The sequence below is a fragment of the Phyllostomus hastatus genome, unplaced genomic scaffold (assembly GCF_019186645.2).
Source record: "Phyllostomus hastatus isolate PE091 unplaced genomic scaffold, TTU_PhHast_1.1 phas_scaffold_114, whole genome shotgun sequence".
NCBI classification, from domain to species: Eukaryota; Metazoa; Chordata; class Mammalia; order Chiroptera; family Phyllostomidae; genus Phyllostomus; species Phyllostomus hastatus.
The window spans coordinates 10250322-10276479 of NW_025334006.1; the positions used below are offsets into that span (position 1 = coordinate 10250322).

The following is a 26158-nucleotide window of genomic DNA, read 5'->3' on the forward strand; positions in this document are numbered from 1 at the left end:
ATGTAAGGAGCAGCTACATGGCCTGAGGGAAGAGACAGGATTACAGCTGCAGTGGGCATGCTGGATTTTAGGAACAGGAAGAAAAGTACCAAATTTGGAAGAAGACAGTAACTCCTTTGGCTTGAGGGGGTGGGCACGGCAAACCTTCTAGGGGAGCTCCTTTTCTGTGACATTTTACAGCACTAGTAATTCTAAGCAAGCATTCCATTTCTCAGAAGGAAGGTCACACAGCCCAGAACGAATGTAAACAGTTTTATTTAGAAACAGATAGGTACCTGTTTGCATTATAGAATATAAAACTTGGTTTACACTCTATAAAAAATAACCAACATCCAAACTTGAGAGCGCCAGCGTTCACAGGGCACACAGCGTGGGTGCGTGGCCACTGCCCCCCGGCCCCCGGCTTGATCTAAACCAAAGTAACACTAGCAGTAACCCAGGGGGATCATTAGAGATCAGAGTACAGTATTGGCTGCTGAGCACCCAGCATCAGAAGTTGCTGTCTTAGCAGATGAAGGTTCGTTTTCTAAGTGTGACTTTACCATAAGGCCTGGGTTCTCTGTCCCTAGTGAGTTGTGAAGTTCTCTCTAACTAAGCCAGGGTTGGTGGCATTATTAGTTATCTCTGGTCTCGACAATAAAAATGGGGACCTGGAGGGCAGAGAATTTCCGTGCCCCCTATACTGGGGTTAAACTTAAAAGAGTGTATCCACTCTCAAGAGCCCAATGCAGAGGCTGGGGTGCAGTTACATGACATCCGGCCTTTCACCAGGTCAGGCAGCCCCACCTCAGCATGTTCACGGAAGACCAAAGGATACACGTCAGTTCTGGTTATAACAATCACCCAGCACCACCCGAATATTACCCAGAAAGATATATGAAATAATAATGGTTAGATATACATATATTTATCTTAGTAACCTGAGGGCTAAAAACTTGGAATACAACAAATTCTCTCAAAAGAGGTCCATCTGTCAGAAAGGGACCAAAAAGACAGCGTGTGTGTTACGTAAAACAGGGGTGAAGTGAGTTGGGAACAGAGGACAGTTTCTTCAGCTCTTTCTCTAATGCCCCTTTCTCTGATAAGGACTGGCGATCTGCCGACCCAAGACAAGCTTCTGTTTTGGCAGAGGGGAGGGGGAGTGGCGGGGGAACAGGGAGTGGCGGGGCAAAGACAGGAAGGGTAAGCAGTGGTCCTCACACCAAAGAGCCCTCTCGGGAGGCCCCCTCGTCCGTGAGTCTGCGCTCCAGCCGACACAGAACAGGCCTGGTAGTAAGTGGTTAGCATTCTGAGGTATGAGGATCCCTGGTAAATTCAGCAGCACGTGGTTTTTGGAAACCAGCCCACAACATAAAAACACTGCAACTGGGCTCCTAGCTAATACTGCTATTTAACCGCTGTCTGAAAGAGAAGGGAAGAAAATCCCCACTACACTGGGAGGTTCTGAGCTTTCATGTAAGGTTATCCAAATAATTGTCTCTTTATTGTATCTTAGAATTTCTTAAGAGAATCCTCATTCGGCGATCATTTCGGTCATTAAAGGCACTTTCAATGACTTGATTGGAAAAGAGCACACGTCAACCTCAATGGAAGCAAAACTACTACTTGGAACACCCGGGGAGACAGGCACCCAATGGGGGGCCCTTACAGTGATTCAACAGACCAGACAGTCTCGAGCACCTCAACAGATGCACCCCACAAAAAAGGGTGTGCCCTGAAAACACTCGTATTTTCCCTTTAGTTTTCCAGCTGTTTCTATGTGTAGCTCTGTAAAATGATCACACTCACTACCTGATTTTCAGGACGCTGGCCCGCACTCTTCCTACCACAGCTGTGCTCGACAAAACCAGCGAACAGCCAGTCCTACAGGGAGGGGAGAAAGGTGAATGGAGCCAAGCGGAGCCCAGCGCTCTCGCGGCACAGGGAGCTGCTGTCCTCGCCCACCAGTGCCAGGACCGGCGGCGGGACCTGTGGCAACGGAAAGGGTACGTGGCCCCTACTGCTGATGAGACACACTTTTCAAGAAGCAAGATTATCTCTAAATATAAATTGCGGGGTATATATTTTTCTTTTTTCTCTCTTCCAAACATTTCTTACTGATCTCAGGCTTAAAAAATGAGTTAAGTCAGGATTATAAAAATTTCACGGTAAGAGCTGAGAAGAGGGAAGGGCTAATTTTTGCCTGAAAGCATGAGTCGAGGATCTCGATCCTCCATATCATGCCCCCACCAGAGAACAGATATAAAAATAGACACACCATGTTATACATAATACAAAGTGTAACTCTACAAACACAAGTGTACTAGTTAGTTGTTCCTCAGAAGCACGGCTTCCCTCCAGCCCCTCGGAGGAGAAGGAATGGGGACGGGATGGTTTTCGTTGTTTCTTCGCGTCTTACAAAGTTTGTATGTAATACCAGTCTCAGTAGCGCAAACAATCTCACGTGAAACCAGAAGCTGTAAAAATAAATTATTTTTGGAGAAACGTGGGTTCCTCTGTCTGTAGCTCAGAACTCATCATGTCGTACTAAGGCCTCACCAAAATCTGTGGCCTGGCTGCCCACAAATAAATCATACTTGTCAACAATCTCCTCCTTGGTAAGCTTGCCATCCTGAAATTAGAGAAGAATGAATTGAGACAAATATATTTCCCATTCCAAATTTAGATACACGGCTATAGAACAATCACAGTAATGGGTTTTGGCAAGATTTAAGATTCTAATTCCCAGGAAATTGTATGTGAGCTCTACCCTTGCCACTGCCCCCCAGCCCTAATCACAAACACACAGAAAGGGAAAATAGCAGTTAGTACCTTTTCCTTATTAAGAAAGTTAAAAACGGAAGGAAAGAAATAATATAGTTCAATAACTCAATGCAAGAGATAGAGGCTTGTTTCTTGAGAAAACACCTGCTTCTGAGCAAACTGTGGGACGCCTGCTGCGTAGGGGAAGACAGTCAGGAAACACTGGGTAAAATGCTTCAGAGGGAATCAGGTCATTACCTAACAGAACAACAAAATCTGCTAATACCAAGCATAGTCCTCACTCCCTAGCTACCAATCAGATTCCAGACACAACCCCAAATGAAGACTCAGACACGCATCCTAAAAACGATCTAGGCCAGATTCCCCGGGGATGATTGCATGAGTTTCTTTTTCTTACAGACCTCGGGACACAGCAACTGGTTACTGAAGCGCCTGGGCAAGAACTCAAAACAGACTGACCCTTAAAAAGGCTTGATGATAAGAAACTGCTTTTGAAACTGAAGATTAGCCTTAAAAGGATGTTCAGAATACTAAAACCCTCCAAATTTAGATGGAGAACACCACTCTTTTAATGAACCAAATGCCTCAGATAATTGATCGAGGACAGTTTTAACAGGCTCCAGGAAAAGTTTATTTATAATCTACTACAAAGGACTAAATTTTAAAAAGCATATTTGATTTAAGAAGGAAATAACCAGCTTTGAGTAGACAAAATGAGCCTGTATTAGGTAAAAGAACAAAGAAAATAACAAAGCAAAAAAAGACAAAGAAAATCTCCTGGGGATCCCAATAGAACAGAAGCTGCATGCTGGACACGGGCTACACACAGAGGCTCCCTTGCGAAGCCCGAGTTCCTCCGTGCCGCGTGCGCCGGCCGGGGGGGTGTCTGAACGAGACCGCACAGCTACATGCTGCCCTGTACATCTCCAATTCCCAACTTGGGTTTGGTAGCAGGCTTGGTTAATGAAGACAGTTAATGATTTACGTATCTTAATAGGAATTTTTTTAGGCAGTCCCCTGGGAATAGACTTCTACCACTGCTACATTGTTGGGGCTTGGCCAGACTTACCTTGTTTTGGTCCGACTCATAGACTAGGTGCCTGGCTTCTGCCTCTGCATGATCATAGTCTGAGGGGAGGATCCAATCTTTGGTCTCTTCCTTGTCCATCTTCCCATCACGGTTCTTATCTCGAAACTCAACAAATTGTTCTCTCTCTGTCTTTACCCATTCTGGTTCATCAGCATTTCCATCATGGCTGTACATGTCACCTGTGTGCACAGAAATACAGAGAGAAGGTGGGTTTGCTTTTTCCAAAGACTGCTCCGTGCTAATCTGACCAAACCCTCCTTCCTCATCCAACTGTTTGGAACCTGTAGTGGTTACAAGGGTATTTTTGGTCAGAGAGAGAACTTAGAAAACAAAGTATTTTCCTGAAATTTAATCCATCTTGCAACAAGAATACTTCCAGCTGTTGATTTTGAGGGATATGAGAGTAAAGAGAGTCCTTATCTCTTTTAAAAAGTGCAGAAATAAAGGGAGATGATTAGCATCAAGAAAGATAAAGACTAACTTTTACAAAACAGTTGTTTCCTACATTTCACTTTACTTCAAGGTGGCTAATTAAGCCCAACCACTGATTTTTAAAAGGTGCTATTTTAAATTCTTAAGAAAACTTGAGAAGTATATATTACAAGACAAAACTGTCTACTAACCAATTACTAAGCATATTTTAGAATATATCTCTAAACTGATGGGCATTTCCTTATAGAGCCACATGCCATTATCACATTTTACAAAACCAACTTCTTACTATCTAACACCCAGCCTAAATTTGAATTTCCTAATTATTTTTTCAAGTTGGCTTGTTCAGCCTTGGTTGATGTGGCTTCAGTGGACTGAGTGCCAGCCTGCAAACTGAGAGGCTGCTGGTTTGATTCCCAGTCAGGGCACATGCCTGGACTGCAGGCCAGGTCCCCAGCTGGGGGATGGGGTGGGGTGGGGTGGGGGCAGAGGCAACCATTCGATGTTTCTCTCCCCTCCTTCTTCTCTCTCTAAAAATAAAAAAATTAAATCTTAAAAAAAAAGTTGGGTTATTTAAATTACTTATATAAATGATGGTAGGAAGTTGCTACAATATTTAAATTTTACAGGATTTAGTCAAGAATTAAGGCACTGTGCTGGTTGGTGTGGCTCAGTGGGATGAGTGCCAGACTGTGAACCAAAGGGTTGCTGGTTCGATTCCCAGTCAGGGCACAAGCCTAGGTTGCAGGCTAGGTCCCCAGTAGTGGGCGTGTGAGAGGCAACCACACACTGATGTTTCTCTCCCTCTCTTTCTCTCTCCCTTCCCCTTTCTCTCTAAAAATAAATAAATAAAATCTTTAAAAAACAAACAAATGAACAAACAAATGAGACCCTAAATGGAAAACACAATAGAACACAGTTGAAACAAAAGGCTGTAAGAGGAATCAGCAATCCTGATCCCTTAGTCATGCACCAGTCAGTCCCCTTTATTCTATTCCCTGTCTTCTCCTGGGCTTCCTAATGTCAGACAAGGCTCCCTGGAACTCTTTACTGTCACTTCCACAGGGCACCTGGGATGTGCTGTATCAGCACGTGGCTCTCAAGGACTTGACAGGTAGCTGGTCCTACTGAGATGTGCTGTAAGTGTAAAACACACTCTTAAAGACTTAGTATACAAAATAAAAGCCCTCAATAATTTATGATGTTGAAATTACAGTACTGCATAGAATATTTGGTTACATAAAATATTACTGAAATTAACTTCATGTTTCTTTGCTATTTTACTTTTTTGTTGTGGCCTTAAAAATCACATTACATTTTCACTGGACAGTGTGGTTACAGATGCTTTCCCACAGACTCCTGTTCCTCACACTGGTCTGGCTCAGCAATGTGCTATTGGTGAACATATCTTCCAAAGCTTCTCAGCCCCTTGTAAGAGAAACGCTAGAAACCAACTTACCAATATACTCTTCTAGATCAATGAAACCATCAGCATTCTTGTCTATATCCTCCATTGTTTCCTAGATGGAAGAGAGTAAGAAGAAACTAATGTTAGTATCTGGATAAATTAGTTTTTTGGCAATTACTTATCATTCACTAAAACACACACGCATATACATGTGTTTGTTTATATGTAGACATGTGAGTATGGTTAAACCATAGGAAATTACTGTTTTTCTAGCTGAAAAATGATAAATTATCAATGTTTTATGTTTCACCCTAAAATGACTACAAGTCTTCTCGAAGGAGCACTGGAGCTGCTCAACAACGAACTCCCCACGAGCCCGGGATGAGCTGGCAGTCACCATCGTGCTCAAGTCACACCAACACGAGAAGTGAGCAGTGCAGGCCTACAGACGCAGTCTGCTTCTCACTGGTAACTGCCTGCTGTGAAGGTTACTCAGTGTCACCGTACTACGCAGTACCTGATTACTGCTCACGGGGTATTTTGAGGAACAGGATTTTCTCTCATGCTTACAATATGAAGCCACCAGGAAATGGCGAAACACACGATCTGACGGTAAGTACTATCACACTAAACAAACAATCCTCGGCACCTAAGATAAATGATTTGATCACAGAGAAACAGAGTGACAGAGCCTGGACTCATCCCGGCCAGCACCTACACAGCAAGTCGTTCTTCCAAATACAGAGGAGCGGCGAAAGGGGAAGGGTGTAAGCAACGAAAAGAGAAAGCCATTTCTGTAGAGAGTCCTTGCTCCTACCCACCTGCACCACTATATCTTTCATGTAGTCATACTCCTCCGGGTGCAGGAAAGCTGTGAACTCCTCCTTCGTGGCAATGAGGTCTCCGTCCTTATCTGCCATTTTAAACCTCCGCTCATCTCTAACCATCATCTGTTTATAGTTAAATCCATCATCAGGGTCTGGATCATCTAGAAAACAGAAACTTAGGTTAAATCCTAAAAGACTTCCAGAAAACATAAAAACGTGTGAACTGGGGAATCAATTTCCAAGAAGGATAAATCAAGCAACGAAGAAGTGACTCTGGGTCACACGAGCACACCCGTAGCAGCGCAGACGTTCAGAGTGCGCTGGTGAGCAAAGACCTCAAGTGAGGCCCAAGCTGAACGTAAGTGTCTGCCATTCAAAGTAGAGCCCGGGCTCTTGGACTATGTGCCTTCCTGTAATTCTTCACCCAGTTACTGGGTGTTGAGCCTGTTTGAGGGCTTGAGTTTTCTCATTGCATATGAGGGGCAGTGGTGGTTCTAGAGCCACAGAGTCTGGGTTTGAATCCAAACTCTGCCACCTTCTAGCTGTGTGACTCTGGGCAAGTAATCTAACTGTGCTTCGATTCCCTCATCTGTAAAATGGAGATGATAATGGTTCCTACCCCACAGGGCTGTTATGAGGCTTAAAAGGAACAAATAAATATAAGTTAAGTACTTAGAACAGTGCCTGGCATATATTTGGCTTTTAATAAATATTACTATTGCTATTTTTATTAAACATTAGGCTCCCATTAAGAAGCTAGATATCAAAACATTCTATCCCATTCTAGGCCACTTGGATTCAAGAGATAGAACACCACTTTAAAAGGAAGATGCCAGCCACATTTAGGGTAAGGAATGACTGTTCCTGCAACATACTGACCAAATTTAAAAAAAAAGATATGGTACTAGTTTTATAAAAAGACACACAGGGCCGTTTTCACAATAACACCACACTGCTAACTTTTGACATTGTAGTTCAATTTTTCCACACTTTAAGCACAATTAAAAAACAAACAAACAAACAACTGCTCTATTTTGAGAGGTGAGCAGCTTGAAGCTTCATTCTTTTTGAATGTCAAGTTCAGTGAGACAGCTTACTGAGTCACGAGGCTCTGGGGATTGACTATGTGTGTATTTAAAGCCATAACACACTGAAGATGGAGAATTTAAGGAAAAAAATCATTTCTCAGATACTAAGTTATCTCATCTAAACAAATAATGTTTTAGCACCAACTACGTATCATAAAAAAGATAACCGAAGACAACTTATACATTAAGACTAGATTCTTAGCTAAGAGCCCTTATCTTCTCCTTAGAGTAAATACGGTGACTGGAATCAAGGAACCTGATAATATACACACACAAAAGGATCCCAAAGGAAAACATAAACTTTTATTTTCAATGACTCAACTCATGTGCCTATCATCACAGCTCAGAGTGCTTTATCTGTCCTAAGCACCGGCCTGCACACAGCTTTGGGTGGGCTGTTGATCTAGTTTTGGTAAAGGCACCATGGATCTTTGCTTTTTATATTTTACTTGTGGCAGAGACAGTGCTACTGGTCCTTTTGTGGAAAGCAGATTCATTATGAAAGATTTGAATTAAAAGCTAAGATGATTTATACCTGAACTAAACTGAATCAAGAACACAGGAAACACTCCTCAGCCCTTCTATAAGACAACTCATGACCCCATGGGTACTGCCCACCCACACGCCTTCAGTAAGAGCGCCTTCAGTAAAGGACGCCTTATAAAGACATTGGTTCTCCAGCCAGTGCTTCAGCTTATGCAAAGGCTGTCAGTAGAAATACCCATTACATTGAATCATTTGCCCCGTGAGCTAACAGAGCTCTCAACAGATTTTTATGTACATAATCATACAAACAGCTTAAGATTTTTTCTGGGCAGCCAGTGAGCGCCTAGGTCTGAGCTGAGATTTATTAACATACCATTTTATTTAGACCACCAATAGCCTACCCTTTGTTTTGCACTTATAATTAATTGCAAATAAATCAAGAGGGTCCCAGTCAGAGAGCAAGAAGCACAAATGCTTCTATCTGCCCTGACTTTTTAATACATGTGCTCTTAATTGGGTGAAGCCCATGTTTGGTTCTTGGCTAAATGTCAGACTTGGAGACAGATTGCCACTTAAGTCTTAGGAATGAGAGCAGGCGGACACAAATAAAAGTCTCTTCACTAGAAATGCATGCGGTCCTGTAATTAACATGGACAGCTGGCTATCTAGTCGGGGAAAGAGACCATTATACACTCCCTACCTATTAGTCACGGGTGGAAGACGCCTGCTTGAACCCAGAAATTTGCCCAATTTCTGTAATAAAAATGCAAGAGGGAACATTTATACACTGTTGTCCCAAATTGTAACCATGTACAATGGAAGAATCTTACTAACAGAAACACCAGATCATCACCAACTCAGTTAGATCGATATCTAGCAGTCCCCAGCAGGCAAGAGTAGGAAGTAAAAAAATTACTAACAGGCGGCCGAAGCGCACAAGCTACCAAATCAACAGAAAGCAATAAAAAGGTCACGTTCATTTGCTCTGAAGCATTTGCAAAGCAGTATGATAAACTCATGTGCCAGAGAAAACAAATGGGAAATTTTCATTTCTAAACTTCAGACATACTGAAATAAATTTTATCAAGGAAAGCTATTTTGAATCTTTATTTTATTAAGGAAAGACTAATTTTCATCCTATTCTCACAGGTTATACAGGAACCTAATTTGGCTTGAGTTTCAGGTCCAACACCTTAATGTGGCCACGTCGACAGAAATCTCAAAGCCTCTTTCTTTGCATTGTTGGAACAATGCAGCCTTTTAAACAAGATCTACTCTAAAATGATCTCTCTGAGAGATGATAGAAATAAAAAATGGTGAAATGTTATCTTAAAATGCTAAAGACGCAGGAGATGTCAGAACCTTGAAAATGAAAATTAAACAAATTTAAGAAAACATGTAACATACGAATTTTAAATGAACAGAATAAACGGAAATCAGCTCAGCATTGAACTAAGACAGGCAGTTTCTTCCTTTCCTTCACTGTGTGACCCATTTGTTTCTTTGACTCAAGACCATGGTCTCTGCCGGGCTGACGTCTTGCCCCTTACCCAGGTAAGTGCCATAAGTCACGTTCCTGTACTCATCCCAGGAGATTAAGCCGTCTTGATTCATATCAAACTCCTGCCATTGGTTTTCAACATTGTCATATATGTATTTCTTCTGGGCGTGCTTAATCCAGGATTTCAGCTCCCCCTCCGTCACAAACCCATCTTTATCCGCGTCTATTTTATCTACAATCATTCTACAAGACAAAACAGTTACGTTTCAAGGTGTCAGCTCCATAGGCTTTTTCCCCTAGATGGTAGGGACCTACCTAAAACGTAGCCGTAGGTGGCATTTTTATACTCCTCCCAGGAAACGAGGCCGTCCTCATTGAGGTCATGCCCCTTCCACTGTCGCTCTACATCCTCGTAAATCCAGCGCTTTTGTGCAAATTTAATCCAGTCTTTGAGCTCATCCACAGTGACAAACCCGTCCTTGTCGCCATCTATTTTACTTACAATCTTTCTGTAGAAAATGCAGAGAAATCCAGCAAGAGGTTAAAAGGACACAAAGCTCTGGATGTATTCAGCCAGGTGTGTGCTGTGACCACAAGTGTTGCCCAAGTTAAAGCATGGAAATAAAAATTATCCCCCAACAAAACTGCCAAATAGGCAACTGGAACTTTTTTTCTTAAGTGCCCTGTTATTGGCCTGTGATGAGCCATTTGGGGAAGGCAAGCACAGGCCATGGCCGGTCCACCTGGATGCAAAAATCAACCCAGCTTGTCCCGCTGGAGGTGGGTTTCAGATGCTGGTCAGGGCTCAGGAGTGAATCGTCTCCACTCCTGGTAGCAGAAACGTGCGCATCTTTGTATTTCTTGGCAAACAGTCACAACCACTGGCGTGTTTTCAAAAAATTCAAAAATTTAAACCAGACTTTAGAACACTGAGCTCCTCTTTTTAAAAAGATAACATTTTTTTGGTTAAAAATATAAAGATATCAAAAAAGTTCTAGGATCACGTTATCTCTCAAAATGAAGATTATTTAAAAAACAAAACAGGTACACAAAAGAACAGAGGCAGCAATTTTATTCTAATAAATGGCCAGGAGCTTATTATACACACACTGAATTAGGTTTCTACATATATCCACAAAAACAGAGAACTCTGAGGGAATAATGTGGGAAGAATGCATATCTCTGAATATGAGAAGGTTAATAAGCGGAGAGGGTTAGTGTGCAGATGATGGAGCAAAACCACAAAGCTTAAGAATCAATACACTTCGCCCTTTATGAGCTTTTTTCTAGACCTGTAATCTTAATTTAAGGATTTCCAAACATGTGCATGTTATGAAAATTCTGTTTAAAAATGCAACCACCTGCTCACAGAGGCCAAGATGACCCATGTAAAGTCACGTAAGAAAGCGGCCGACTTTGGAGTAGGAACTTTGAATCAAACTTCTAACAGAACTGAAACTGTGGCATACCCTGTGCTCTATCACATGCAGGACTGAAAAAGACAGTCACTTGGTAGCAAGCAATGTCTTTTCCTAGTGCTTGTTTTATCAACTAATTGGAAAGTGGTTGGATCCCAGAGTGTAAGCGACACTATGAGAAGAGTTTCACCTTGATATTGATATGGTGTTAGGTAGAACTTAAATCCTATAATTAACGAGTATTTTTCCTTCAGAGAAGGTATAATTTATAGCTTTTGATCTAAAATGTTAAAAGGTAAAGCAATAAGAAGCCATCTCTTAAATACCCTCCTCTATCTACACGGACATAGGACAAAAAAATTACTTGCAACTTTTAACCCTGCAGAATTTTAGCAATATTAATGGTACTGGCTACCAACAGTGCTCTGAACCATTCAGAAAAAAAGGGGCAAGGTATCAGAACCCCTCCCATTCCCAAAAGAGAAATTTTAATTATTAGAAACTGCCTAAAAAGAAGGACCACTCAGATAAAAAAAAAAAAAGTGACTGTTTAAGATGGGCTTTTTTCAACGAAGTTGGCTAAACGCCATTCTACTTATTTCAATAGAAATATCCTAAACGGTTTAATCCAGAGGTCGGGAACATTTTACTGAAAAGGGACAGACAGTAGTTACAGGGTGGGCAAGAGTAGGTTTATAGTTGTGATTACACAAAACACAGTTTATTTTTGTATTATTATTTATTAATCATTGTATTATTTTTCCATACAAACAATTGTCAACCTACCCTGTAGGTCTGCCCCATCCTGTATTTTTGACTTTCATGGCTACATATGGTTTGTTGCATTTTTGCTTTTTATTAAACTGATAAGAACAGATACACCTGATCTTAGCCAAAAGACTGAGAAGCGATTATTATTTGTTTTTTTTACACAATCATTTAAAAATATAAAAGCCAGGCTTCCCCAGCCTCTAACCTCTGCCCACCCAGGCCAGCTAATTTTAGTGTGTGTGTGTGTGTGTGTGTGTGTGTGTGTGTGTGTGTCCATTCTTATCTTGCTGGCCTTCCAGCCTGCAGGCAGTTGTGAAAGTACAATGGAAGTGGGAACGTCCTATTTTAGACACAAAGCTCTAACCTCTGATCTTTAAAATCCTGTGTAAATTTATGAAGCTAATGGTGTTGTATTCCTATGGCACTGGAAAACACCACAGGTATAATTATGACACCACTAAATAAGCATTTATTCCAGGGCAGACAAAATACACCTAGTAGACCTTATGTTATTTCTCCTAAGGCATAACACATGCCTCTACATTTCAAAAGGCATAAAAATAAACCTTTGCTTTTTTTTTTTTTTGAAGAACCTGGGTCAATAAGTGGGCTCTAGTAGGGTTCGTCATATTTATCTGAAATTTTCAGCATGCAAACTTTTATCTAGCCTAGCCAGGCAGCTCAGTTGGTTAGAGTGTCATTTGATATGCCAAGGTTGTGGGCTCAATCCTAGTCACAGCACTTACAAGAAACAACCAATGAATGATGCATAAAGTAAGTAGAACAACAACAATCAATGTTTCTCTCTTTCCTTTCCTTCCCTCTCTAAAATCAGTAAATAAAAAATTTTTTTAAATTGTATGTATATTCATGTGGGCACTCTTCTGAGGAAGTCTTTAGCTTTCATTAGACTCCTAAAGGGCCTGGGTCTGTGACCCAAAAAAGGACGGTGAACTGCTCTAGTTAACTTCTGTAGCGAATATATCAAGGGTGGGAAGTTTTTTTACAATGAGGACCACCATCTCAAAAACAAATCCTCATCTGAAGGATACATATATGAAAATTAAGGATACTTAACTTCTTGGGTGGGGGACAGGGGAAGAGGTGGGGAAGCTGAGAATAAACACATAAGAAAAAATGTTCTGCCCTGGCTGGTGTGGCTCTGGATTGAGGGCCGATCTGTGGACCAAAGGGTTGACCATTTGATTCCCGGTCAGGGCACCTGCCTGAGTTGCCAGCCAGGTCCCCAGTAGGGGGCGCTCAAGAGGCAACCACACACTGATGCTTCTCCCTCCCTTCCCCTCTGTAAAAATCAAATCTTAAAAAAAGAAGAAAAAATGTTCGATGTGTCAACATTCTTAAGAAAATGAACTTAAAACTTTGTATTAAAATTGTTTTAAAATGCTTTCTATAGTCTTTTAGTTATTACTAAGATTTAAAAACAGTAGTAAATTTTTACAACTACAGGTATGAAAAATGATTTTCTCCAAATAATTACTTGCCTATAATTAGACGAAAAAGAGGCGGAATCTGTTGTTTCCTTCCGACAGTATTTCACCTTAAAAAGCGGGGGCATTTGTCATTATGTCCAAAATTTGGGAGAAGCAAAGAGCAGTTGGTTCATTCACACATTCTATAAAAAATATGATCTTTCTAATCAAACGTGGAATCTGCTCATGTGCTGAACTTTTGATATTTAGTAGTGACAAAAAAGAATGCTTTCTGTCTACTGACAGCTCCTAGCAGAGCCACTCCACCACCCGCACAGAGCCAGAACCTCCTGGGTGGCACCCGGCCTAAGGGCTCCTCGTTACTTAGGAGTAATTATGGAAGAGATATGTGGAGACAAGATGTGGGTCGGACACGTGTGTTATTAATAGGCAAGACATGAAGACTGAGAACACCCTCATGCAGCTCCATTTTCAGCCAGGACCGTTAGTAGTATGTTTATAAGATTAAAATGAAAGTGAGCATGGTCTCTCCAAGTTTAGAAAAGCAACCTAACAGAAGGCTGACTCTTTAATATAAGTGTTTCCTCTACTTTCAAATGTTTTAAGATAGCTTCTCATTCTACACAGCAAAATCTTTTGATTATTTCTGTTAGTGTTTAAGAATAAAATATTATAGAAAAAAAATAAAATAAATTTATCCCTAAGTATCACTGAAAGCAAACGCTATAATGTCTCCTAATCATAGTGCTACCCGTGACAGCAAAATATTTTTGGATGTTCCCAGTACAACTTTTCAATAGATCTCCTGACTACAGTTCAGAAAATAATACCAACTGTGATCACTGAGGAAAAAATATTCTTTAAATTAACCTGCATTTTCTCAAAAAGCAAGGCTTTGGAAGAGCCAAAAGACATTCTCAGATCCTCAAGCCCTGGCCAGGTAGCTCAGCTGGTTAGAGTGTTGGCTCAACAGACCAAGGTTGTGGGTTCGATCCCTGGTCAGGGCACATACAAGCACCAACCAACGAATGTATAAACAAGTGGAACAAATTGATGTTTCTCTCTCTAAAAAAAGAAATAATCAACTGGAACTCTACCAAATCAATGTTTCAGGTAAAAAGACACTCACTGAGAGAGTCATGGGACCTGACTATGGCCCAGCTGTTACTGACACAGCAACTCATACTCTGACGTTAAGTATTTTACCTTTAAAGTCTTCTAAAGGGCCAGGTTGGTTTGTTTTGTTTTTTCTTTTTAATTAAGCGAATATCTGAGAATGAAAACAATGAGGGTGAAGAACATTCTTGGAAATCATAAGCTTTACAGAAATTATTCAAAGGTTCAATTTGCAGTTTATTGTCTGCTCAAAGACTTGAGTTGGGCAACAGTGAACAGGTCAAGAATAGTTCTTAAAAATTAAAAGAGGCAGGGATGAGAAGCTCTCCTTTCCCCTACATATAATGTCCCTTTGGGATCTAGCTGGGTCCTTCAATATTTGTTACGTTTATGTAAAAATGACTGATTTGTAGAATGAGGTAAAAACTTACTCAATGGAGAAATGTATGAAAGCAAATGTTAATCAGCAATTCTGTGATTAGTTTTCATAAAAGGTAGTTCAGCAGAGCTGTGCTGGGTAACTGAGCCAGAGAGAAAAAAAGAGTGAGCTGATTTGTAAAGAAATGTCATTATCTGAACCAGTCCCCTGGGAGCTGACACCTTACCCAAGTCTTTCCTTGCTCTCTTCTGGTGTCAGCTGATCAAAGGTCTTTGCTTCTTCAGCACCCAAGAAGGCATCATGGTCATAATCGAAGCTCTGAGCATCGTCGTGGACCTTGTCGCTGAGCTGAGGCTCATGGTGCACACGGTCCTTCTTTTCTGTGGGCTTGCTCAAGGCAAAGGCTGTGCACAGGAACAGGCACATGAGAAACTGCCGCAGGTCCATGATAATCAGATCTTAAAGGAAAAAAAGGTGGTTAAGTCAAGACACAGTATGCTTAGTAACTGAAAAAGCTCACACCCAGTTCAATTACTGACTTGCTATTATCCCAAATATTACTTATCCATAAAATACCTATGGTAGAGTATCAGACTTTCTTGCTTTATGGTGAGAAATTTTCCCCAATTCCTTCATCTGACTGTAGACAGACAAGGAATTATAGTTAAAACTTCTACCTTGTAAGTAGTCTCCTTTTTAAAAAGCACCAAAGGAGAACTTTAATCCTTTTGCCCAAGTTCATAAGACTTCAAAGTGAAAGAACGAAGATTTAAATCCAGACTTATTGACTCCAATACTTTACTTTTCATATTGCACTACATAAGTGATATGGTCTTCAAATCTACCTGGCTGGTAGGTTATTAGGATCACCTAGGAAGCTTTGAAAAGGTTTTTATTATTGTATTAGAATTGCTGAAGTTAAATCCAGGCATTTGAAGTTTTAAATGCTTCTCAGATGATTCTGATCACCACCAGATTAGAAGCCAATGAAATATCTGAGCAGTTTCTGGCTTATAGCACCAAGCCACCTCCCATGTCCAGGCTCAATGTCGAGTCCCCTTCAAAGGGTAAACCATTCAGATAGTGTGGCGATGAATAACAACTGCTTTATCGCTCCATACATTGGGTTTCCCAATCTTTCCCAGGTGCAGGGACCACCTGGGGTACTGTTCAAGTACAGATTCCAAGGCCCTACTCCACACCTTCAGAATCTCTGCTGTCGCAGGTGATTCTGATAAACAAGCCTAAGGCTGGAACATTTTACTGAAGGAAAAAACCCCACTGACCAGCCCTGGCTTGTGAGGCTCAGTGGATTGACTGCCTGCCTGTGAACTGAAAGGTTGCCAGGTTGATTCCCAGCAGGGCACATGCCTGGGTGGGGGCATGTGACAGGCAACTGATCAATGTATTGATGTTTCTCCCCCCCTTACCCCCTCTCCGAAAATGATTAAATTAAATCCTTAAGAAAAAAAATATGAACAAAATGTTACTGAGAAACTTCAGGATAGTAACCTGTTTGGAATGCTCTACAGATATATCATAGTGCTTTCCAAAGAAGTTAAGGTTTTAGAGAAAACCGTAAAATTAAAAGTCAAGAGGAAAGATTTTCCCAGGCTTTCATTTTAGCTAATCTGAAAGACTCCCCCCTGTCCCCCGTGAGGATGAGTTTCTGCAATTTCACATTACCTCTTACTCATTTCCCTTTATGACCAATGGCTCCTTTGCTAGACGGACAGGTAGTTAGGCAAGAGGCTTGTCATAGGTGAATTGCATGCCCCAAAATAAGCTGAAGTCCTAAGTCCCTGGTACCTGTGAATGTTACCTTATTTGGAAACAGCATCTTTGCAGATGTAATCAAGATAAAATGAAGTCCTACTGGATTAGGGTGGGCTCTAATCCAACAACTGATTTGAACAAAGATACAAAGAGAATGCCATGTTACGAAGAGGCACAGATTGGACTGACAAGTCTACAAGTCAAGAAACCAGAAGCTAGACAGAGGAAATTCCGTAAGGATCCTCCCCAAGAGCCTTCAGAGAGCCCTACCAACACCTGGATCTCTTTCTAACTTCTAGTCTCTAGAACTAGGAGAATAAATTCCTGTCCTTTTAAGCCACTCAGTTTGCAGTAGCTTGTTACAGCAGCTCTAGGAAACTATACAATGTTAGAGGACAAGGGAATACTGCATTACATGTAGCTAAGTGCAGGACCTTATCCTAAAATCCATAGATGAAACCAGCCAGACTTCACAGTCCCCAAGATATCACTAGTGAAAAAAACTAGTCCAAGGGATCACATGTTATATGTAAATGTTTTCTAAAATATGAAAATTCTTTCAGCATAGCTTCTTAATCCAGTGGTACCCTTGAATCAACTGGAGTTTTCAGAACATATATCCCACCTCTATTAGTATATATTTTTAAAGATTTTATTTATTCTTAGAGAGAGGGGAAGGTTGGGAGAAAGAGGGAGAGAAACATTGATGTGCAAGAGATAAATTAATTGGTTGCCTGTCATATGCCCAATTGGACACCTGGCCTACAACCCATGTGCCCTGACTGGGAATCGAACCGGTGACCATTAGGTTTGCAGGTCAGCACTCAATCCACTGAGCCACAGCAGCCAGGGCTTAATTTAATTATAAATTAAAATATTAATTTAAAATTACTATTTTAAAAAGACAAGTCAGATTAAGAACCACTATTCTAACCAAATACACAACAGCGGTAATAGTAGTATCTTAAGAAATGTAACCCGAAAGTATACTTAATATGAAGGAACTACATATGTCTGATCCTGCCTCAAAGTCTGGGGACCAGAATGAAGCATGAGCTGTGCCAGGGGATAAGCAAATTAAATATGCCAACAGGTTAAACATACTTTGATGCGTCCATTTTTCTCATAACCCCAGATGGTGGCTAACAGAAGTTATACTGTATTACCTTGGATTTATAGTCTTTTGGATTCAATAATGCTAAGAGCAGTTAATGATGAGTATGTTATACACAGATTCCTTAGAAGTAAACAGAAAGCAAACAAGACAGTACCAATAAGACAAACAGAAATGTAGTGAAGGGGATAATGGGAAGCAGTCACTTCCCAAGTGCCCATTCTCAAAACAAAAGGCGGCTGGATGGTCCAGTCTGATGGAAACCATGAACGGAAGCAGTGTAAAAGCAAGACCTGGAGACCCATGAGAAAGAGGGAGAATTCAGTACTTTTCCTGAGCTGTTCCAACCCATGTTAGAATTCAGCTGAGCTTCTAAAAGTTTATCGATGTTCTATTTCACGCTATCTGATCAAAACACCCAAATTGTATATGAAGATATTTGTACACAGGTTTTCAATGATGATAGTTTATAAAGATAAAAAATGGAAAGCAAGTGATTAAAAGTACAAATTGGCAGTTACAAAATAGTCATGGGATGTAAAGTACAGCACAGGGAACATAATAAATAATACCATAAAAACTATGTATGGTGTCAGGTGAGTACTCACTTAACTGGAAGGGTTACTTTGTAAGTTACACAAATGTCTAACAACTATGCTGTACACCTGAAACTAATGTAATGTGGATTGTTAACTGTAACTGAACCAGAGAACTAGTAAATCTACAGTATGGGGCATTACACAGCAGTTAAAAAGAATGAGGTGGACCTATATGCATTGAATCTGGGGACTCACCAAGATCCATCAAATGAACAGAAACCCGCCAACCAAACAAAAATCGAGTTGCAAAACAATGTAAGATCTCATTTATGTGAAAAGCAAAACCAAACAACCTCAACAGGTTATTTATATTTGTATAAAACAAGAGTATAACATATATACAAAAAACGGTGTGGAAGGGTAAACCTCTGTCAGTAAACAGCGGCAACCCCCACACTCAAGGGAGAAAAGATGGGTGGAGAGGCTGGTGTGACATGAACTTTAATACTGTCCTCTGTTATTTTTTGTAAATGAGCACACACCCGTGTATACTACCTTTTTATGTCTACTACATTTTAAACACTATTATAAAAACTCTTTTCGGTATTAGGTAGCAAAACAAACATTTTCAAGCTATTTTTACAGATTGAAAAAGCAGACTAAAGGAAAAATGGATCTATTGGTAGGATAGAGAGCCTATTAAATTTTTTTTCTTTTATTGATTCTAGAGAGAGGGAAAAGGAGGGAGAACGAGAGGGAGAAAAACACTGATTGGTTGCCTCTTGCTCGCACTCTGACTGGGGACCATACTGGTAACCCAGGCATGCACCCACACCGGCAATCCTGATTCCTTTTGGTTTGCAGGACGAAGCCCAACCAACTGAGCCACACCAGGCAGGGCAGAAACCCTCTTTGTTAAATAAAATATATTCTTCTAGAGTAACACTCCAGCCTACATTCAATAATTTAACTAGTCAATCAAATCAATGGAACAGGGAAAATTAGAGATTTAGTGGCTCTCTTAAACATCTGAGTGAATATGCCTTTACTTTAGGGCAAAATGAAACTTCTACCTCTAACTATTAATAATTTTTTAGATAAAATCTTTAGAGACAAGTAGCAAATTATACATGCATTGTTGATATTTTATGACATATCTAAACACTATCTATAACCTTAGACTAGGCTTACAGAATCAAGTAAAATCAAGAGTCAGCCCTAGCTGGTGTGGCTCAGGGGACAGAATGCCTGCCTGTGAACCTCAAGGCCGCCAGTTCTATTCCTTGTCAGGGCACATGCCTGGATTGTGGACCAGGTCCCTGACTGGGGGTGGGCAACCAATTGATGTTTCTAAATAAAATCTTTTTAAAAAGTCAAGAGTCATTGAAACAGAGGATTTCCCTTAGACCTATCAATAAGGGGACTTCATATTTAGAAAAATCTTACAAATGATTAATTACATCTCCAGAATAAAAGTCTAACAATTCTTGCAAACCCCAAATATTATATTATGAATAAATGCTTAAGCCCACTAACATTATCAAGGTCTGAAAAAGTTACTGTACAAAGTTTTGCTACATGTGGAATACAGAAATGCTAACGGACTGATGCACTGTAGTATTGAAGGAAAACTACATTTAAGTTTGAGGCTTAACACCTTGATACAGGATAAAAGAAGAATTCCAGAGTAAAAGCCAAGTGATCTGGTTTTATCATTTATCCATCTCTCTTTCCTAACCCCCTCTCAATTAAACTTAAAATAAATAAATACATTTAAGATATTGTTTATTTATTTTTAGAGAGGGAGAAGGGAGGGAGAACAGGAGAGAAACATCAGTGGGCCACCTCCCAACAACTGTGCCTGTACCAGGGAATGAGCCCCCAATCCAGGCATGTGCCTTGACCCTCTGCTCTGCAGAACGATGCCCAACCAACTGAGCTGCAGGGGTCAAGGGTTCTCAATTCAACTTCCAGTCCCACCTTTCTAAAGGCTCCTCCATGCCATCAATCAATACTTCTCAGGTCTCCACAATCCAGAGAGTCATTCCTTCCCAGACCCACTTGCTCTTTTTCCCTCACCCACACTCTCTAGGAGTTGTCTGTGTTGCTGTCTTTGCTTCCTCACCACCTACTGTCTCCCTGAAATCTGTCATCTACCACTGATGAAAACTACCTACAAGGGTCATCAAGGACCATCTGACTGACAGAACCAATGATCCTACCTTTATCTTTGCAGCAGACAATGAAAACCTTCATTTAGCATATATTTTACATATAACATATAATTATGTATAATTTACATACATATACACATAATCACTCTTTGTGCACACATATACCTGCAAAATATACCCACTCCTAGATATTAGAAACTTGAGCAAAAGGCCCCTTGTATTATGTTTGTACACATTTAAAAAAAAGAAAGAAAGAAAAAAAAAAGACTGTACTAGCCCTGGCCAGTGTAGCTCAGTGGATTGAGGGCAGGCTGTGAATCAAAGGGTCACTGGTTCGATTCCCAGTCAGGGCACATGCCTGGGTTGTAGGCCAGGTCCCCAGGTCCTCAGTGGGGACCACATGAGAGGCAACCACACATTGATATTTCTCTCCCTCTCTCTCTCCCTAAAAAAAGAAAATAAATAAAATATTAAAAACAAACTGTACTAGATTTAACTAAATCCATATACATAAAAATGTTCCAGTAGAAACAAAAGCTATCTCCCGTGACAGGGTATTTTATGTGGGAAGACGTGAGACGAGTACAAACCCACTCTTCACCAAGGCGTTTAAAAAACTGCCGTAGCACCGTTATTTCTGAAGCATCTTTCTCTTTTCAACCAAACTGAAACCAAGCTAGAGAAAGCTAAATGACCCTTCTTTCTCCTTCTCCCATCATCATGGGTACACATCAGTGAATAACAGGATATTAGGAAAATATACGATAAACGTAAGCGAAGGACTTGGCTGTATAAGCTTTTACCACATGAACTAGTAGGTAAATCAATGGTCGTGAAAAATCCACCTTCCAATCTCCCATTTCTCAAGTGACCTGTAAATTGCTGTCTCTAAAATTCTGTCCCACCCTCACCACGGGAAACATCTTTTTTAAAAAATCCTCACCTGAGGTCATCTTTTTCACTGGTTTTAGAGAGAAAGGAAGGGAGAGAAATATCAATCAGAGAAGCATCCCATGGTTGCCTCCTGAATGTGCCAGGGTAGGAGCCTGGACCCAGGATCAGAGCCCAGACCAGGGAATTGTATGCAACCCGTCCAGGGGTCTCATGCACCCACACCCAGACTAGGGATCAAACCTGCAATCTAGGCTGTGCCCTGACTGGGAATTGAACCTGCAATCTTTCAGCTACAGGATGACTCTCCAACCAACTGAGCCACAACAGCCAGGGCCAGCCAGGGCTGGTAACATCTAATATGTAACAGTCTGGTAATACTCTGGGGGTGGGGGGGGGAGTGGGGGAGTGGGGGGAGTCTAGACTTGCACTGCCCAGAACAGTAGCTACTAGTCACATGTGGCTACTGAGCATTTAAAATGTGGCTAGTGTGAATTAAGAGGTGGTATTAATGTTATAATTTATTATCAAATGAATGGTATTTTGAACATATTAAATTGAATTAAAAATAATTTCACCTATTTAAAATTTTCAAGTGAAAACTTAAATGTTACATGTGTGGACTGTATTTTACTCGTATTTCCATTCGATAGTGCCGCATTAGAGACACAAACGAAAGGGCTAGAAAAGATGTCATCCTCTTGTAGTATGTCACCAATAATTTTCTTCTGAAAGTTATTTCTGTGAATTGTTCCAATAAGCTTGTAAGAAAATATTAATGGCATAAGCTTGGATTTCTTTCAGTAATGAGACTTAAGAATCAGTTTATTTTATCCATTCAAAAACTTCCGGCCCTGGCTGGTGTAGCTCAGTGGATTGAGTGCAGGCCTGCAAACCAAAGCATCACTGGTTTGATTCCCATTCAGGGTACATGCCTGGGTTGCAGGCCATATCCCCAGTATGGGGTGTGTTAGAGGCAACCATACATTGATGTTTCACTCCTTCTCTTTCTCCTTCCCCATCTCCCTAAAATAGATAAATAAAATCTTAAAAGAAAAAAAAACACAAAAATTTCCTTGAAAGCTCTCAATTCTTGCTACTTCTTCCTCTTCCTTTAAGTCAGTTTTTGTAAAAATCTGTTAGTCACAGAACACTTAAATTGTTTCAGGGAAATTTAGATGCCTGGATTAAATTAAGCTTCTCAAGAATATTAGCACTGAGTGATCCCACAGTTACTCTGGTTGACCAAAGGCTCATTGCTCAATGTGGGAGAGATGGGTGTGGCGATAAATTCCAGTTCTCTGAGCTGGATAACCAGGAAAAAAAGCTTTCCTCTTAGAATCCAGCAAAAGCAGGATCTCACTGCTTAAGTGTCTACTTTGACTTGAATGGGGGAGTGGGTGTTGGGGGGGAGGGGGGAAAGGGCAGCTTAATGGCAATTTACCCACATTTTGCCATGTATAATGTGAATTTTCTGCCCAAATTTTTGAGGGAAAAATAAGGATGTGCATAATACATGAGTATAATGGTTACATACCATGGGAATAACAAGGGGCATAATAATCCTGTGTATAATGTGCACAAAACGTGGGTGCACACTATACACGGGAGCACATTATACACAGCAAAATACAGTAACTATACTAAGGCTCAGGTTATGAAATCTAGAAATCAAAGCTATTTGGTTATCTGACATTCTTTACTTACAAACATTGGGACAAGTACCATCCAAGATTATCACATTAAAATAGTAAGGTCCTCCTTTGTGATTTGATAAGAGTTATAATGAGCCCTGACTGGCGTGGTTCACTTGGAGTGCTATACCATAGACTGAAAGGTTGTAGGTTTGATTCCCAGTCTGGGCACGTGGAAAAAAAAAAGTTATGGTAACGATAAACTATTTATTCAATGCTTCTCTCCTGATGAAGCAAATTTACATTAGTTCATTAATAGAGTCTAATTAATTATTTGTGTGAGTGAGGGCATACATTTATAAGACAATTGAATACATAAAAGTGCAAAATTTAGTTGTAAAGAAAAGCTTTGAGAATGACAAACTATTATTACTCAGGCTTCACTGGTTCTGTAACTAAAGCAAACCAGTACAAACTTGAAACTTTTCTGGCTACAGAATGAGAAGTTTTCTTTAAAACGTTAATACATAATTAATTGCCACAGGAATGCTACAAAATGTAGGGACAAGAGTCTTGGTTTGTAGTTGTAATTCTGCTGTGCATGTATAACATGCATGAAGTCCTTGAGAATTTGGCAGTTACTTTAGCTCAACCTCCCTTCAGTGCCAAATGTCTATGAACAATTTTTATCATAGATGAAAAGGCCTATCTCATATTGTCACTCCAGCTGGAAGTAATCTGTACCCATTCCTCGAATCCAGCAATTTTCAACCTTTTTCATTTCATGGCACACATAAACCAATTACTAAAGTTCTGTGGCACCAAAAAATAGATTTTTTTGTTGATCTGACAAAAATAGGTATAATTTTGACTCACACCAGATGGCTATTGGCTATTGTTGTGTTGGCTGTTACCTTTTTTTACTTGACAATCTAAGGGGAAAAATGTCAATGTCCCTGACTAAATAGTCAGATATCATGTTTTAAAAATTCTCACGGCACACCAGTTGAAAATCACTGCTCTAAACTTCTATGAAGCTTGCTTGTACCACTCCACAATAATGACCAGAGGCTACTTTAAATAGTGTCTTTAACTCCCCTATAGTTGCCACCTTTTGGGAAGGCAGGGATCTCAGCTAACATAAATTAATACCCCTACAGTCTCTAATACTGTGTCTGCATTTTTATATGCCAATACATGTCACTGGATGAGTTGGACGGTACTTGGCAGCAATGTAGTTCCTGCCTGTCGATGCTTCCCAACCCCCTCTTCTCCTCACCGGATGTGGTGATCAGCCAGCAACAGGAAAAGTGTTATTTCAGCAGTCTTAACTCTAATACATAACTTACAACATCAACAAAATGCATATTTAAGAGTTCACAGAGGATCTAGGATGTTATAGCCTAGCAAGCATCTCCAAAGACTATCCCAGGGCTACATCTCTGTCCTAACACTGCCCCCGATACAGAAAAATCTGTTAATATTAATGTACTAATAATCTATACTAGTGCAATGTATATAAAATACCATCAATAAGTATCTTTAGACACATCACTGGATGAACGGAAACAAACTGATTATATTGAGAGTGATGATGAGTTGATTTCAAAGATGTATCTGAGTACCATCCACTCAGACATACTCAGTCCATCTGTGTCAGCTCACGGTTTTCTCTGTTGTGATTCTTAAGAGGATTCTATTGAAGCCCCCTGAATCACTGTAAAACCCAGATTATGCCTAAGCAAACTCATCCTCTCCACATACAAATGAGGGGGGGATCCCGAAACAACGGGAATTATCTTCTGGAGGGTGGGCCCCTCATAGTACAGGCTTCCTCTGATAAGTGAGTGTTTTACAATAGGAGCCCATCTGTACCAGTGTACCAACTGGTATTGTTGTGAGAGGCTTCAGTTAATTTTTTGGGGAGACTCTTCCAATGCCACCTTCCCAATGGAATGGGAAGACTCTCCCATTCTTCAGTTATGGCCACTGTTTGGTGTTTGGTTAACTGAATCTACTGAGTAAGGTCAAGCATGCATTTGTCTTAAGTTCCATTCTATGACAAAGATTAATTTATCAGAGATGACAGTTTTCTACCACCCAGCAACCTTATTTATGATTCATTAATATTGACTTTATGGTCCACGCCAGGAAGTAAATGAAATTCAGTTCTCAAAGACACCATTCTGTGAGTTTATACACTGAGGAGTTGAGATTGAAGGCCTTCAAGTTTTATTAGGAGACCCAAGGGGCTTTTGCCATGAGGCAACAGCAGCTTTTGAAACTGCAAACCACCGTACTAGTCTCTTAATCAGGGCAGCTGTAGGAAATTAAGTTTTTACTTGGGGAATGCTAAAAATCATAATTAGACGCTGGGGCAGAAGCAACAAGACAAGGTAAAACTACAATTCCCTAATAAAGCTTTTAAATCTTTTTTCTGCCGCTGACTGAAGTATGCAGCTAAACATGGAAGCTCGAAACATTCGCCTTTCCTTCAATATTATATAAAGTTTTTTTTAAATCAAAGTATTTTCATGCTTTCTTTCCCCCCTTGCTTCTATACTCTCAGAGCCAGCGAACACGACTTTCCTGGCAGAGGTACCATACTCTGGGGATGTGGCCTTGGGGCGGGTTGGCAGACACAAGCAAGCTCGAGAAAGGTGGCAGGGAGCTGTTCCAATTACACTACCAGACTGCCCTCTGACCTTCAGGAGGTAAAAAAGAGTGACCCCCTAGTCCACGGGCTTGGTGAGTGGCTGGGCCTAGGAAGGGAGAACGTGGCAAGCCGGACACAAAACAGTACCCCAGGGAACGCAAAGCCGAGAGCCGGAGCTCGCCAGGACCGAGGCCCCTTCCCAAAGCGCGCCAGAAGGCAAGCGGCGGCCTCCAACCCAGGCTGCCCGCCGAAGGCCACAGGGTCGCGAGCCGGCTCAGGCCCCAGGTCCCCGAACTAGCAGAAACACAGGCCATGAACAAGGGAGACCACTGCCGCACCAGGGGGGAGGTAAAAAAGAAAGCGAAAAAGGATGAGTCTGCGGAGAAAGGGTTGAGCTCCCCTGTACCTACCTTTTCCGGTAGCACCTACAGCCCAAGTCGCTGCTGCCACAACTCACCCACCGGCTCAGCTCACGCGCGCAAGGACCACCTAACCGGAAGTGGCTCTTTGCCCCGCCCTTTCCCGCCTCTCCAGCGGCGGCTTGACCAATCAACAACAAACCCGCACATTACGTAGAGCTTCCCTGGGTAGCCATTGGTTCCACAATCGCGTAGCCGGGATTGGCTGGAAAGCGCCACGTCCCC

The 26158-nt window shown here is 41.0% G+C and overlaps 1 protein-coding gene across 2 annotated transcripts; it reads right to left on the bottom strand.

The window, feature by feature from the left end:
* Positions 1-239: 239 nt before the first annotated feature.
* On the bottom strand, positions 240-26046 carry CALU (calumenin). 2 transcript variants are annotated; one of them, XM_045855688.1, is made up of 7 exons: positions 25925-26046; positions 14957-15188; positions 9645-9838; positions 6515-6681; positions 5745-5805; positions 3833-4032; positions 240-2611 (listed from the first exon to the last, which is right to left on the bottom strand). In XM_045855688.1, the coding sequence occupies exons 2-7, from the start codon at positions 15175-15177 to the stop codon at positions 2507-2509; spliced, it is 948 nt and encodes a 315-aa protein (XP_045711644.1). In that variant the 5' UTR covers positions 15178-15188; positions 25925-26046; the 3' UTR covers positions 240-2506. The 2 variants fall into 2 exon arrangements, with proteins under 2 accessions (XP_045711644.1, XP_045711645.1); XM_045855689.1 differs by lacking the exon at positions 9645-9838 and adding an exon at positions 9911-10104.
* Positions 26047-26158: the final 112 nt, after the last annotated feature.

Bases quoted from the DNA above. Each gene is read 5' to 3' on its own strand.
- CALU (XM_045855688.1), bottom strand. From the start codon at position 15,177: ATGGACCTGCGGCAGTTTCTCATGTGCCTGTTCCTGTGCACAGCCTTT. The intron at 9,839-14,956 runs GTAAGGTGTCAG...TTTGTCTTGTAG, and splicing joins GAGAGCAAGGAAAGACTTGG to AATGATTGTAGATAAAATAG. The intron at 6,682-9,644 runs GTAAGGGGCAAG...TCTGTTTTCTAG, and splicing joins GACTTATGGCACTTACCTGG to ATGATCCAGACCCTGATGAT.